The sequence below is a fragment of the Onychostoma macrolepis genome, chromosome 09, assembly GCF_012432095.1.
Source record: "Onychostoma macrolepis isolate SWU-2019 chromosome 09, ASM1243209v1, whole genome shotgun sequence".
NCBI lineage: Eukaryota > Metazoa > Chordata > Actinopteri > Cypriniformes > Cyprinidae > Onychostoma > Onychostoma macrolepis.
In genome coordinates, this window is record NC_081163.1 from 32184356 (window position 1) to 32201007 (window position 16652).

Below are 16652 nucleotides of genomic sequence, written 5' to 3' on the forward strand. Positions count from 1 at the left end.
TTTGTAAAGCAAATAGCCAATAAATAAATTTTCTTGAAAAAAAAAAAAACAGTATCAGAATCAGCCAATTTTACATTTACATTTACATTTATGCATTTAGCAGACGCTTTTATCCAAAGCGACTTACATTGCATTCAAGTTACAGTTTTTACATTTTATCAGCTCTTGCTTTCCCTGGGAATCGAACCCATGATCTTAGCGTTGCTAGCGCCATGCTCTACTATTTGAGCTACAGGAAAGCAGCTTTAACTTTTTTTTCTAGTTAAAAAAAAAAAGAAAAAGAAAATCTGACTCTGAATCAGCTATGATCGGTGCATTACTAATTAAAATACTAAATAAAAGGCCTCAAATTGGAAATACAATCTGGAATGCCTTTTTCTATCAATTCTTCAATGGTAGATAGGTCAGGGATCTTGGGCTTAAAAAAATTGGTGACCACTGCTTTAAATGATGTGTTCTCTTAGTGGTTCCTTGGTACATGAAACATGGAAGAAATGTACATGGTCTTCCAGCACTACAAGAAAAAGTCCTCTGGCATTGTTAATGGAGGACAACTGGGAGAAATTCTGCAGGCAGCATGGGCTTCAAAAAGTGCATATGTCATTTCTCATGCACACTCAAGTAGTCAAGACTAATAACTCATTCAAAACTCATTCAGTAAAATGCCACCCTTGAGTATTAAGTTCTCACATGAGAAGTAAGTCATTCAGGCTTTTTTATCTTTATATTTTAGGAAAGTAATTGAAATAGCATTAAATTGTAATATTGGTAAGAATACAAGATGAATAATGGATGTGCTGCTTTTGGAAGATTTTTTCCACAACATTCTATGAAGGAAGCATATTCACTTACAACGAGAATGTCTTGTGATTGTTATTTTCACGGGCCATTCACTGAAAACCCTTTTAAAATAAAATATAATAGCAGTTTAGCCGAGTTAGTTGTGCTAACAAATTAGATTTCAATCAAATTAGATGGAAGATTTTTATATTAAGAATAGCTTTTCATATTATTTTTCAGCTGAATATCAGATAATAATTTTGTTTCAGTTTTTTCTTGTAATACCAAAAAAAAAAAAAAAAAAAATTTAATTAAAAATCCAGAAATTATCGTACTAGTAGAATCTAATCAGATTCTGAGAAATTAAGCATTACATCACTTGCTCACCAGTGGATCATCTGCAGTGAATGGGTGCCGTCAGAATGAGAGCCCAAACAGCTGATAAAAACATCACAACAATCCACAAGAAAGTGTCACCACTCCAGTCCATCATTTACTGTCTTGTGAAGTGAAAAGCTGTGTTTATATGAAACAAATCTGTCATTAAACCATTTATACTTTAAACTGTAGTTAGTGGAAGTAGTGAGTTGTGCTTGATCTGTGCAGGTATTTCAAATAAAATTTCATTAAGTGATGTTTTATTACCAAATTTCGGTAGGAGCATGCACAGATAATTAACACAGCCAATTCATCATCAGTAAATTACACCATCTATCCAACCAGCACAAGAGAAAACCCATATAAATAATCAAAGCAGTCTTACCTTCATCATCTCTAGCCTTTCATCATCCCTCCACCACCCCAACTCCTCACCTTCAGCCCGTTCCTACCCCAGCACGGGGAGGAACACTCAGAGGGAGCGCTCTGGGTCCGGGCTAAATGCCGAGCTCGGACCCCTCTCCCCGGACAGGGGGATTACCCCAGGCTCGGGAGTAATTACAGAGCTTGAAGCCCTCTCCCCGGACAGCACGCCAAATACACATAAACTTTACTCAGTTTATTATATGTAAGTGTGAACTCGTGAAAATTTGTATTGTGAAATCGTGAAAGAATCGTGAAATATTGCTTGTATTCATATATCCCCATAAAAAACATTACAGGGATTCATTATTTTGTCTCAGTCAGGTGCATAATGATGACGGTTTCTTGTGAGGATCAACCTTTTCATATCATATGCCACAAAAAAGCTACACTGATGGTAAAGGCTATGAAGAGGTGATGTACAGAGTATTTTGAGTCCTTTTTCAGATTTGTCTCCATGGCTGATCGTATGCGAGTGGTATTAGAGACATTAATGAGTCTGATGACTCTTCTGGCATTCGGGGCTCATTCTCTAGCACCTCTCATCGACTCGGTTCACACTGCAGGCTAAAGTGGCCCAAATCCGACTTTTTGCCCAAATGTGACCCATATCTGATATTCTTATGACAGTCTGAACAGCACAAATCCGATTTTTTCAAATCAGGCCCAGGCCACTTTCATATGTGGTCCTAAATCGGATACATATCCGATATTTTGCAATGCGACTTCTGTCTGAACGGCCATGTCGCATTTCATGCGATTTTTACATCATTGAAATGCGACAGACGTCACAATTCTGCGCTGGAGGAAATCGTGCTCTCCTTCTTCTTAATATTCTTCTTTTTATCACTTTGTTATTTAGGCTCCGATTGCACATTAACTTAAAAATTGCTAAACACGAGCAGCATCCATTTTTATTTCCGCAAACACAGTGCGCTGCGTCTGACGTCACGTCTTCTTCTGCGCATGCGGGTCACTTCAGGGCCGTATACGGTTCACACTTGAGACTGATGGCAGTCGCATTTAAATGACAATGTGAACAACAGCGCAAAAAAATCGGATTTCAGCAAAAAATCCGATCTGAGCATTAAGACCTGCAGTGTGAACTAAGCCATCATCTCTCATAGCAGACTCCTGGTTATGAATGACTGAAGACCTGCTCAAGCGTATGGTTTCAGACATTAAAACACAGACAGAGACTGGTTAGAAATCAAATAAAAGAAAAATCCATCTCCAGAGAGGATCTCGACGCTGCTATAGCTAACGGTATCAAGCTAGCGCTTAAAGAGCAACAAAGTACTCTCGATTCAGTAGTGGCTTCAACTGTAAGAGAAGCGATAGACTCTGTACTGACCCCAGCACTCCGTGATCTAAATTTGGATATACAAACAACCAACGATTCTGTAAAAGAGCTAAAAGCAGAAGTTGAAAAGCTAGCCATCGCGGCGAAACAGACACGTGACCGGGTCGATTCTGTTCAAGCAGCTGCATGAGAGGATAGGTGGACCGTCACAAAGTTAAGAAATCAGCTGGAGCAACTCACCGAAAAAATTAGGCTCCGATGCAGCTGGTTTCCTCAAAGCTGTTCTTTCCAAGTGGATCCCTTCCCTGAATGGATCCAAGTGGATCCCTTCCCTTCCCTCTCATCTTCCGTGTAATAAGATGGCATGACAGATCAGCGATCCTGAAAGTCCAGCCACAACTACCAAGAGAAAGTCTTGAAGAAGATGACAGCACTTGGTCTCCAGCCCTTCCTCACCTATCTGGCAGTAATTAAACAACGGCACAAAGGTTTCCCGTCTCCATCCTCTTCATCTATCCCGAGCCCGCCAAGCCCAGGATCTCCGAGTCGAGACCATACAAGGGAAACCGCTGGGGCGTGGGCGGGTGCGATATCGTGCACCTCCCGTCAAACTCTAGATTGGCACCTTAAATGAGGAGGAAATCACCTTCCTGGTACTGGAGGGACCCACGGTGGATGTCATCTTGGGACGCCCCTGGCTCGTTCTCCACTCTCCAGATATCAGGTTGGATTCGTGTGAGGTTACTCGCTGGAGCGAGTACTGCCATCAGCACTGCCTCTCGGTTCTGCCTCGACCACTCAGTCGAACCTTCACCGCCCAGTTAGCCTCCACCAGCATCGGAAGTCCCGTGTCGCAGGACTCTTCCTCGATCCCACCTGATTATGTGGTGTTCCAGGATGTTTTTAGTAAGCAAGCGGCCACCCGTTTACCACCTCACCGGCCATGGGACTGTGCCATCGACTTGCTGCCTGGTGTGAAACTCCCTAAGGGTCAAGTGTATCCCCTGTCCATCCCGGAGCGCAAGGCTATGGAGGAGTACATCCAGGAGGCTCTAGATCAAGGCTTCATCCGCCCTTCTACATCACCCGTGGCATCCAGCTTCTTCTTCGTGGGCAAGAAGGACGGGGGCTTGCGGCCCTACTGGCCACTATGAGTATCTCGTTATGCCGTTCGGCCTTTCCAACGCCCCATCCGTCTTCCAGGGATTCATGAACGAGGTGTTCCGGGAGTTCCTCCACCAGTTTGTGATCGTTTACATCAACGATATCCTCATTAACTCCCGGAACCTGGCCGACCATCGCCACCACGTTATGCAGGTCCTCCAGAAGTTCCGTCAGCATCATCTGTTCCTCAAACTGGAGAAATGCGAATTCCATCGCCTCACTGTGCATTTCCTCGGATACATCATCAGTCAGCATGGAATCTTAATGGACCAGGGGAAGATAACAGTCATTAAGGAGTGGCCTCGGCCCCAGACGGTGAAGGAGTTACAGAGGTTTCTCGGCTTCGCAAACTTCTATCTTCGCTTCATCAATGATTTCAGCCAACATACTGCCCCTTTGACGCCTTTGCTCCGCAGAAATCCCAAGTCCCTGTCCTGGAACACCAACGCCCACGAAGCATTCGGAGATCTGAAGTCTGCATTCATCATGGCCCCCATCCTTCGCCATCCAGATCCCCATATACCGTTCGTGGTGGAAGTTGATGCCTCTACCACCAGAGTGGGGGCCGTGCTCTCTCAACACTTTGATGAGCCTCCTCGCCTCCAGCCTTGTGCATACGTCTCCAAAAAGCTGTCCCCAGGGGAGCAGAACTATGACATCAGGAATCAGGAGCTACTTGCCATCAAGCTTGCCTTACAGTAGTGGCGGCATTGGCTGGAGGGAGCCAACCATCCATTTGTGGTAATTACCGACCACAAGAATCTCCAATATCTCCGTGATGCCAAACGGCTCAATTGGGTGTTTTTCTTCACGAGATTCCAATTCACCATCACTTACCGTCCTGGAAATCGAAACTGCAAGGCGGATGCCCTTTCCCGCCTGCACTCCCCCGATGCCCCATTCGAGCCTGAGCCAATCCTCCCTCCAGCCCTTATTGTGAGTCCGATTCAATGGAACATCGACAAGGAAATCCAAGCCGCAACTCTGACCGAACCTGCTCCACTGGGAGGCCCAGAAAGGAAAATCTATGTTCCCACCTCACAACGGCAGTCCCTTCTGGGCTCGGTTCACCAAGTACCAGGCTCTGGACATCCAGGCAGCCAACGGACCCTCTCGCTCCTCCAATCCCGTTACTGGTGGCCCAGTATGTCCCGAGATGTTATCAGGTACGTCCAAGGTTGCTCAGTCTGTGCCCAGTCCAAAACTCCTCGTCGCCTCCCCGTAGGCAAGCTTGTGCCCCTACCCATTCCACAACGTCCGTGGTCGCACATTGGGATCGACTTTGTAACTGACTTACCTAACTCAGAGGGAAACACATGTGTATTCGTGACTGTGGATCGCTTTTCTAAAGCCTGTAAACTTGTTCCCCTCTCAGGTTTACCCACAGCCTTAGAAGCAGCTGAAATCCTGTTCACCCACGTCTTTAGGAACTACAGAATCCCCAAAGACATAGTCTCGGATCGAGGCCCACAATTCATCTCCCGAGTTTGGAAAGCCTTCTTCAGATTGCTAGGGGTTACTGTAAGCTTGTCCTCTGGCTACCATCCCCAGACGAATGGCCAGACTGAGCGCAAGATCCAGGAGCTCAGGCGTTACCTCCGGGCATCCTGCCACAGGGACCAACACAGCTGGAGCCGCTTCCTCCCTTGGGCCGAGTATGCACAAAACTCCCTCCGGCATAACACCACTGGCCTCACGCCCTTTCAGTGCATGCTTGGCTACCAGCCCCCGCTCTTCCCCTGGTTGGGGGAGAGCTGTCCGGGGTGCCAGCTGTGTATTATTGGCTCCGGGAGAGCGAGAGAGTATGGGACTCAGCTCACATCCAACTCCAGCGGGCAGTGCGGAGGCAAAAACGGTTTGCAGATGCTCGATGCTCCGCCGTTTCTACCTACCATTCAGGACAACGGGTCTGGTTGTCCACCCGAGTTCTGCGCCTCCGCCTACCCTGCAAGAAGCTGAGTCCCCGCTACATCAGTCTGTTCCGGATACAGAGGCAGATCAATGAAGTCACGTACCAGCTTCACCTACCACCCAGGTACAGAATTCATCCCACCTTTCACATGTCACTCCTTAACCCCTTCTCTCCTTCCTCATCAAAACCCAGGGAACCCGACGAGCCAGAAATCCTAGACCAACCATCGGTCTACCAGGTCGGGAACATCTTGGACTTGCGGCGGCGGGGTGGCCGGCTCGAGTACTTGGTCGACTGGGAGGGTTACGGGCCAGAGGAGCATTCCTGGGTGATATTCTGGATCCAATGTTGCTCGAGGACTTCCACCGCACTCATCCGAATCGTCCCGCACCCAGAGGCCGTGGACGCCCCCGCCGCCGCTTGAGGGCGTCAGGAGCCGCCCCTGGGGGAGGGGGTAATGTCAGAGATGTCACATTGTCACAGCCTCCTCCGTCACCTCAGTCATCAACCACCACTTACACCAGATCTCACTCAGCTGTGTTCTGATCAACTGCACCTGGGTTCTAATCTCCTGCACCTGCCGATCTCCAATCAAGACACACTCAAAAGCACGCTGCACTCAGTCATTCACTGTCCGGTCTACCGTTCACTACCCCAAACAGTACCTGACTCCCCTAAACCACTAACCTGTGTTATTTACCTTCCAGTTTCCTGTTGCCTCTCCAGCGATCCTCCCACATTGTTTACCCTCGACCTCTGACTCCTCCGCTCCCGCTATCTTGCAAGGTTTAAGACAGTCAAGCTACTACAAGACATTCTCAGGACTGATATCAGTATCTTTCACTCACCTGCCATTACTCTCCATGAACTCCCTTCAGCTATTTCCTCAATAAACCTACCTGTGTTGCACTTACCTGTCTGTGTTTGCCCCGTTTGTGACAACAACCTGATTTTGATGGTTATCAGTGTAGGTACAAAACAGATTTCAGAACTTCAATAGGCTGGTATTTTAACATTACATCAGTTAAAGAAATATGTTTTTTAATTGTGAATTTTTAAATTAAATCTAAAACGTTGCTACCGTATTTTTTATGGTAAAATTCTGGCAATCACAGCTGCCGGGTTTTATTACCGTAAATTTTACAGGATTTTTTCACAGTGCACTTTGCAAACAATAGAAAGTATGTTCTATATAGTATGAATGTGAGTAATATGAATGAAATCCGAATGCACTGCATTCATCATGTCAAGTGACTACAACATTAGTGCATTATCGCTTCACTGCCGTTTATAAATCCTCTCCTGTGGCTTCATGGGAACACAGTGAATTTACATATACTACTCTTTTCACTCTTTTCATCTACTATATATAGTGAAGTAGGCATACTTGGATGCAGGAACTGTCTTCATGAATGAGTCATTGAATCATGTATTCAGCTCATTTGTTCTGAGTCATTCAGGAACAAGAAAAAAAATCTGCTACAAAAATAAATAAATAAAAATTAGGCTTCAGTGGAGGCATTAAAGCAGGAGCTGAAACCCATGTCCAAAACAGAGGTCAGCGATTCTGTCTATTAAAATTGGCCTTGGTGTTTTCTCTTCCATTGAATTAATGGTTGAGCCAGCTCAGCACACCTAAAGACCACCAGCTGTAAAATAGCTAAATTACACAGCAAGGTAGCTCTGCATTTCAGCTTGAGAAGTGGAAAATTCAGGCTGACAAAAAGGTTTTAGAAGCTCAGAAAATAACAACAAAGATAGAGGATGACTGAATGTAAAATATTTGCTGTCGAATTTATATATTCCACCTGCTTCTATACAGCTCCAGAGAGATAACAAGGACATTTACAGCAGACCATTCATGTTACAATCCCATAAGTGACTGTATATATGCATCCAAGTCATAAACTGAAACTTCGAGCATGGCTTTTATATTCTTATCATAAACTTTGCAATAGAAAACATTCCTATTTTTGTTACATTAATATTTATGCAACATGTTGCTAATGTAGCCTACATTTAAGATGGGAATGTATTTCTCAAAATGCAATCTTTGACATAGCCAAAGCTGCAGAATACAGACTGAATCTACTGATAAGGCATTATGACAAAGCACAGCATCTTTCCATTTTAACTTTGCCATATAGTCTCTGTGCATCACAGCTTGAAAAAATAAGCCCCTAGAGCAAGAAAAAGCAAAAGCACAACATAATATATAATAAATATTAATGCCTGTCTACACAGGGGTGGATTTAGTGAATTGGGGGCCCCAGGCAAATATAGGAATGGGGCCCTATACATTTCCACACATTTACCTAGATCAACCTTGAGGTTCCTTTTTTGTCATGATGCTTGCTGCTGCACAATAGTGCCCCATAGTTGTGTCCAATGTTTCTACATTTTTCATGTTATAATGGGATTCTTTCATTTACATTTACATTTACCAGTAGCCGGTGCCACTAACCAGACTGATAAACAAACACAGACCGGAAGTTAACTTCGGGTCAGGCGCGTGCGCCCGATGAAACCATCTATAGTGGTTTCCCCGGTAACAGCTGTAAACAAAGCAGCATTCAACTCATAAATGATACTTTATCAGGTAAAATGAAAATGTCATCGAAACTTTTCAGAAGACATTCGGTTCCCTTCAGAGGTTCATTCATATAAAAATGAATTAGTGAGAATGAGAAAAGTGTGAAAGAATATAGCCTATATTGACAAGGAAAGTCCACTGATGAGTTACCAGCGTAAGCCTACATTTAATTTTAGTCATTTTAACTTAGGGTTGTCACACGATTAAAATATTTAATCACGATTAACTTAATCGCACATTTTATCTGTTCTAAATGTACCTTAAATGAATACTTTTCAAGTTTTTAATACTCAATACAATATCAACATGGGCATGGACAAATATGGATGCTTTATGCAATATATGTTTATTATTAGTGAAACCATAGTCAACATAGAACATGAAGAGTAGGCCTAGACATGTTTCATAGGTCATAGATGTTTTTCAAAGAACTTGTTCATGTCTATTAGACACATGAAAAAGAAAGAACATAGAAATACCAGGTTATTACTTCTCTTTTTTTGCACTGAGCAATTTACTGACACAAACCTGTTTACATTTTCGCACGACAGGGCAACTCACTTCTTCTGAACATGCAAAATGTACATTTATTATTTATTATTACATTTGTTTGACTCTCTGTGCCACATACTGTATTTTGATGCAACTAAATTCTCAATCAGTTTTCATTGATATATTTTACTGTTTCTGTTGTCAGACAACGGGATGAATATGAAACAGTGACTGAAACGTGACCCATTAAAAGACTACATAACCAGCTCTCCCTTCCAATATTTGGGTTTTAACTGAAAGCGCAGCTCCTTTTAGCCGCTCGCTGAACAGAGCAGACGCAGAGATAGGTGTGTGTGCAGGGAAAGAGAGACCTCACGCTCGTGTGGCAGTCAGCTTCAGATGCATAATATTTTCATTTGCTACAAGCAGGATACAAGCACATTCAACTCGGACACGCAGATGGTTGTCGTGGTAATAAACACCGGAAACAGCAACCGTTCACATGTCCACGCTTGATGCGCATCTCATATATGAAAAATATTTTTGGGGGCCCTTGGCTTTTGGGGGCCCAAGGCAGTCGCCTACCTTTGCCTAATGGGTAAGTCCGCCGCTGTGTCTACATTGAATACTGGTAAAGTGTTTTCCTCATAAACACAATTAAATCCTTGGGGAAACTACTTGTTGTGGTAAATGTGTAGAATATATTTTCTCTCCCACTATAGAGCAAACATCATTATACAGTGAGTTGCAAGAGTTCTCCTCTTCGTGTTACAAACCCACATACATGCTGTGCAGTAAAGGATGCACCAGTTTCCTGTCTTGGGGTTATTAGGTCTGTAAAGCCCTAAACACAGTGCACGATTTTACCAATCCTATGAGATCATTGCATGTCACACTGTGCAACATGGATCTAACAAACTTGGCTATGACGTGTGTGTAGACTGTACGATGATGACATCTATTGACTCATAGGCTACGATGCACGTTTCTATAGAAGAATCAAACGTCATCAGCATGCGCTAATAGTAAACATAAAGCATGATAAATCACACTTTAGCAGATATATTTTTTTATGTGTGCTGAAAAATAAGTGCTTGAGGTAAGCAGTTTTATGTTTTAGCGCCATGTCGCGTTGATTTCATGGCTCATTTTTATTGGTTGGTCAGTAAACGTGGATCGTACCAGCAAACACACTGTGCAATGATCATGCTGTATCACAGGTTATCTTTGGTCGCAAGATTGTGACAACTGCTGTCTTTGAATCTCTCTCACTGTACGACACAGGACCACCGATTAGGAGCCACAATCACAGAAATTGCCACGATTGTTTCACGATGCCAATCTTTTGTCTGGGACACCCGAAAATCATGCAGTGTGTTTAGGGCTTAAAACAGATCATGCACAGAAGTATTTAGATGCAGTAGGTCCTTCTTTTTTCACCTTTACCTAGAATGTCAACAGCATCCAGACCAAATAACCCAATTTAAGGTGTATTCAAACTTGGCAGGTTTGGTTCATTTAAAAAAAAAAAAAAAAAAAACTTGATTGCTCTTTTAGTGCAGTTCATTCCAAAAAGTGATCAAATTAAACATCTTCTAGCTGAGTCTAATTTAGATTTTCTGTGTTTGTCAGAGACATGGCTTCATAAAAACTCCCCATTTTCTGCTTTACATATTCCTGGGTATAATGTCTTCAGGAAAGATAGAGTTGAGGGTAGAGGTGGGGGGTTGTTGTTTTATATTAAGGATTCTATATCCTGAAGAGATTCAATGCCATGCTGAGATGGATTTAGAATGTATTTGTCAAGACATCATGCTGTCACCACAAATGTCTTTCATTCTTATTGGAGTATATAGACCACCCTCTGCAAAATCTGTATTTCATGAGCAACGATGTACTGTACTTAGAGAATGCACTTCGGGGAAGGAAGTCATTTTGATGGGTGATTTCAATATTAATTGGGAAGACAAATCAAGTAAAAAAGCACTGAAACAAATCACAGATAGGTTTGATCTGACACAGCTAGTGAAGGGGCCTACTAGGATAACCTCCACATCCAGTAATCAGATAGATCTGGTATTCAGTAATAAACCTGAGAGAGTAATTAAATCTTTTAACATGGTTACAAGCTTGTCTGATCATAATTTAATCATTATAGCCAGAAAGCTTAATAAAAATCGGTCTTATTTGATTTCTAATACAAAGCCTTGCCAATTTAGAATACCTAAGAATGATGTATGTGAATTTGAAAAGGCAATTAAGAACATTAATTGGAATGAATTAATATCTGGTGCAAATGTAGATGTTGACACACATGTGTTTTTATCTACAATTCAAAACACTTCTTTAAGAAACAGGGTAATAAAGAACATCCGAGTCGCTAAAGCAAACTTCTTAATTAGTTTGATAGGTGAAGCTAAGGAAAATCACAAACAAATTTGGAATAAATTGAAAAAACTAATTGGGAAATGGCATAATGATACACCAAAGCAATTAGAGATTAGAGATAATGGTTCCCTGATTAATGGGGCAATAGAAACTGCAACCCTTCTCAATTCTTATTTTGTGAGTTCTGTAAAGATGACAGTGCCCATTAATCACACTGGAACTTTGGTTGCACCACAGATAGATATCTCTCAATCTGCCCTGTCTCTAATGGAGGTTTCTGAATCTAAAGTTAATATATTTCCGAACTCTCTTAAAACCTCCAAATCTAAAGATATATTTGGATTAGATTCTATATTTCTTAAAAGGCATGCATATTTATTTACTGGACCAATAACAAAGTTAGTTAATGCCTCTATTAAAGAAGGGGAAGTTTCCAAAGCACTGGTAGTCAGCCATTGTTATTCCGGTTTATAAATCAGGGGACCCGACTGTGGCGAGTAACTATAGGCCTATTAGCGTTTTACCCGTTATTTCCAAAATTGTAGAGAAATTGTAGTGTTGCTGAACAGTTGTTAATTCATCTTAATAGTAGCCCTTACACACTGCACCCAATGCAATTTGGATTTCGAGCCAACCATTCTACTGAGACAGCAAATCGCTTCCTTCTAGAAAATATTAAGTTGAAAATGGACAAAGGAGGTGTTGTTGGAGCCATATTTTTGGATTTAAAGAAGGCATTCGATACTGTCGATCATCAAATACTCATTTGTAAATTAGACAATTTAAATTTTCTCCTACACTGTAAAAAGTGATAAGTTGACTTAACTTAAAAAAATCGAGGAAACCCGTTGCCTTAAAATTATTATGTAAATAAGATATATTTTTTAAAAGTTAAGCGAACTTGACAATTCACTTAACTTATTTTTTTAATTATCATTTACTTAAAAATTTTAAGGCAACGGGTTTCCTCAATTTTTTTAAGTTAAGTCAACTTATCACTTTTTACAGTGTAATGTGCTTAATTGGATACAGTCTTATCTCACAGGTAGAGTTCAGTGTGTTATCATTCAGGTAGTTTCTTGTGTTAAATATCTTGGTATTATCCTTGATTCCACTTTATCTTTCAAAAAACAAGTGAAGAAAGTATTGCAAATAACTAAATAATATCTTGTTATTAGTATATAAGAAATTGTTTAATAACAACAACAGCAAAATTATATATCAATTCAATGATTATTCCTCACTTAACATACTGTATGACAACTTGGTCTCAAGCTAAAGGAACAACACTAAAGCCTGTTCTCTCTCTGTACAAGCAGGCATATAAAGTATTAGATAGAAAACCCAATACTTACCACCACTGCAATATTTTGGGCAAATATGATATTCTTAGTTGGGATAATTTAATAAAATACAATGATGCCTGTCTGATGTTCAAGATTTTAAATGGAAAAGCTCCTCCACCACTTAGTATTTTTATTAAGCAGAAAAATGTAAACAACAGATCTACAATATCTACTCAAAGAGGAGACTGTGAAATTCATTTCAGGTCTACCTCCTTTAGTCAATCATGCTTTTCTGTAAGAGCTTCTCTTACAAGATCATTTTTAATTCATAAAATCTTACTGCTCATTTTACTATTAATGTTGGTATTATTTAATCCGCTGTTAACTTGTTCCATGACCTTTGCTCGCTGTCAGGTGGCTAAATGTATGTTTTGGGTATGTTTTGGATTATTTTATTAATAATTTACTAATTGTCTGGTATTTTGGAGTCTTTTATGCTTCATGTATGATTGATGTTTTTCAGCATGCTTACATATACCTATTGAAGGTGTGTGTTTCGCTTTATGTTCTTGTATGGTTGATTGTGTGAAAACGTTGATTGTTGTCTTAGTGTTAGTACTGTTGTCATGATGTTTTGTTTAGTGTTCTTGATATTTTTAAAGGGTTTTGAAACATCTTGCCAAAGGACTGCTGTTGAAAATTAGCCGACTGGCTAAACATTGGTACATTTACAGAAATGTTGATTAATGTGTGTTGTCCTTATAATTAAATAAATAAATAAATAAATTTGAATAGGTGTGAATGCCTCCATCTGAACCTTGTTGCGCACCAAAAAAACGGACATTTTCAGGGGGCCTCGGTCCACTTCTAAACGAACTCTGGTGTGGTTTGACTTATACACATGAACACAACGCGGACCAAAGACTGACCAAAAACAGGACTTGACGTCAAAGATTGCAAAGATTTGCAAAAAGTAAGCTACATCATAAAAGCTGTCCAATCAGGTTGGGACTACATCCTTATGCCTTCTGTTTTATATCTTTTTCAGTATTAAAATTTGGTTTGGTGTTAAAATTGAGAGTGTGAATGCTAAGCAAACTAACTTTTTTGTTTTTTTTGGTCCAGCACAAAAGAACCAAGAGAACCGAACTCCAAATGTAAACACACCCTGAAATTACAGCACATGTAAACAGCTGAATAAAGAGTAGTTTGAGGCATTTAGAGCAGTGCAGAGTATATTACCCAACATACTTGATAGACTTTCTTTCTCACCCCTTACCTAAGACCCTGATCAAAAAGAGCAATAGGGCTGTAATCATCTCTTTACTTTGTGGTCTAATTTATGAAACATGATTTCAAACTGCCTGTCTAAACTGCAGCTTTAGACTATTTTGTTTATAGATATTGTAGACATTATCCTTAGTTTGTGACAGAAGCCTCACGCAGCTTGTATTTTGCTCTAACAGCATTATAAACCTTGCTACTATAAATAGCATGTAATAATGCAAGTTGAAATGTTACTGGGAGATTAAATTTTACATATTTATGCTTTAAAAAAATGTTTTAGCTGCCAGTCCAGATTTCCCCTTGAGGCTTCCATTACATGATTTAGCTAACATCCTTCCTGACTGATAATCCCCTGTACATGTCCAATAAAGGCTGTGATGAAAATGCAATTAGATGCATTTACATTTGGGAGACTTTTATGTTGCATTCAAACTACAGATTTTATCAGTTCATGCATTCCATTATAATTAGACTCATGACCATGACAGATCGGCTGAAAAAAAGCTGATACCTTCATTGTTACTTCATTTTTTAAACAAAGTAAGCTCAACATATTTTATGAGTAAACCAAAACTCTAATGGTGCATCCCAGTTTCTAGATATGTTAGAGATGATGTGATGTTTGGAGGTTTTAGATTCTTTCATATCCATCCAAGCAGGTTTACCCAACATCTTGAGGTGTAAGACCTGCAGTTGCCAACACTGGATAGATAATACAGATATTACGGGTTTTGTGTCAGTTTGCATATGTATGTTTATTTAGACTTGACAAAGGTGATTTTTTTTTTAAATGTACACACTTAAAAATAAAGGTTCTTTATTGGCGTCTATGGTGCCATGAACATTTAACATTCATAGAAACTTTTCATTGCACTAAAGGTTCTTTATAGGTAAAAAGGTAATTTGGATTATAAAAGGTTCTTTACACTAACGGGTTCTTTTAAGATATGTTCACTAAAGGTTCTTTGGGAAACCAAAAAATGGTACTTCACGAGTTTGTGTGCCCATATAATCTTAGCTTTAGTGGTAAACGGATTTTACTTTACACTCTTAAAAATAAAGGTGCTTAAAAGGTTCTTCACAGTGATGCCATAGAAGAACCATTTTTGGTTCCACAAAGAACAATTCAGTCAAAGGTTCTTTAAAGAACCATCTCTTTCTTACCTTATTATAATCCGAAGAACCTTCTTTCGCCACAAAGAACCTTTTGTGAAACAGAAAGGTTCTTCAGATGTTAAAGGTTCTTTATGGAACCATTTAGACAAAAAGGTTCTTCTAATGGCATCGTGAAGCACCTTTATTTTTAAGAGTGTATGTCTGCAATGGAGGGCTAAGAGATACTATTCTACTCGAGCCCTGATAGCCCCCCTATAGACAGAAGGATAAATGAAATAAATTTGCATAAAGGAGGAGATGGGGAGGTGGAGGGATGCCGAAAGAACTAACAGCGGAAATGGTAAGAGGATGTTTTTATACTCGGATATAAATTGGAAGATTATGGGCGTACTCCTCACGAAATTACGTTAATAACTTCACCCTGGCATCATTGCAAAACCCTGTTTTGGGAACTTATGAGTGTAGTTGAAAGAGTGGAGCATGCCGCTAGCAACAGCAGGTCATTGGTTTGATTCCCAGAGAATGCATGTGATTTGAGAACATTGTGAATTGTTTGAATTGAACTACCTGATTGTTGACGATAGACTACCAACTCGAAAGATGATCATTTGGTGTGTTGATTAAATCAAATGTTCTCAGTATATGTCATAATAATCTTGTGTTTGAAACAATGGTTTTATGAAAGCAAACATAAATAGCCATCCTAATGAAAGCACAAAAACGACAGGTTTTTGAATGACGAGCTGTTACAAGTGTGGTCAAATTTGAGAGTTCTGAAACTCTACCACTTACAACTTGTGAACAAAAACCCTGTAAGCTGCTTAATAGTGTGTTTTGAGTAGCCTACGTACCGAAGCAGGAGTTGATGAAGCCGTACCACATGCAGCCGTGCCTCCCGAGCAGCCACTGTCCCCGCACACTGGACGCGAAGCTCAGGGTCGTCCCAAACAAACACACCAGCATGTCGCTGACGCTAATGTTAAGAAGCAGCATGTTAACCGGCGTCCTGAGCGTCTTAAACTTACAGAAGAGTACTAAAACGACAAAGTTATTGAGAAAGCCGAAAGTCATGATGAATCCTAGGAACACGGACAGAGCGATGAAGCCTGCGCGTGAGAGCGTCTCCACCGGAGAGTCGCTCCAGTCCCCGGCCAGAAGAGTTAACCGGTCTTCCTCGCTCATGTTAAAGCTGTAGTTTAAATCACCCTGCTCGAAAAACATCCTTACGAATAGTTAGGAAAGTTGTTTTGAGTCAGTGCTGAATTTCGTGAGGTAAGAGCCTCTGTTACCCGTTATTCTCGTTTAATGAACACCTCAGCGCATCAGCGCGGCGCATGAGCATCACTGACAGCGCGCTTCTCCTTTGAGAGCAAGTTGGACTGTTGACAGATGGGCTTCGCTTGACGCTCAAAACAGGCACGCAAACTGACTATCTAAGTAGCAGTCATACAGTTCTGCTCATTAAAGTCCGCGGTATCCATCACAGTTTCTTAAATGGTATCAGCTTTTAATGACGTCGCTGCAAATTAA

General features: G+C 40.9%; 1 protein-coding gene across 2 annotated transcripts in view; it reads right to left on the reverse strand.

Annotated features, from left to right (window-relative positions):
• tmtops2b (teleost multiple tissue opsin 2b) overlaps positions 1 to 16652 on the reverse strand; it is a 51364-nt gene extending 34712 nt beyond the window's left edge. The window contains exon 1 of one of the 2 annotated variants that reach the window (XM_058786918.1): positions 15974 to 16652. In XM_058786918.1, the coding sequence (XP_058642901.1) occupies positions 15974 to 16343 (370 nt within the window). In that variant the 5' untranslated portion in view covers positions 16344 to 16652. The remainder of the gene's footprint in view (positions 1 to 15973) is intronic. The other variant, XM_058786919.1, reaches the window with a different exon arrangement.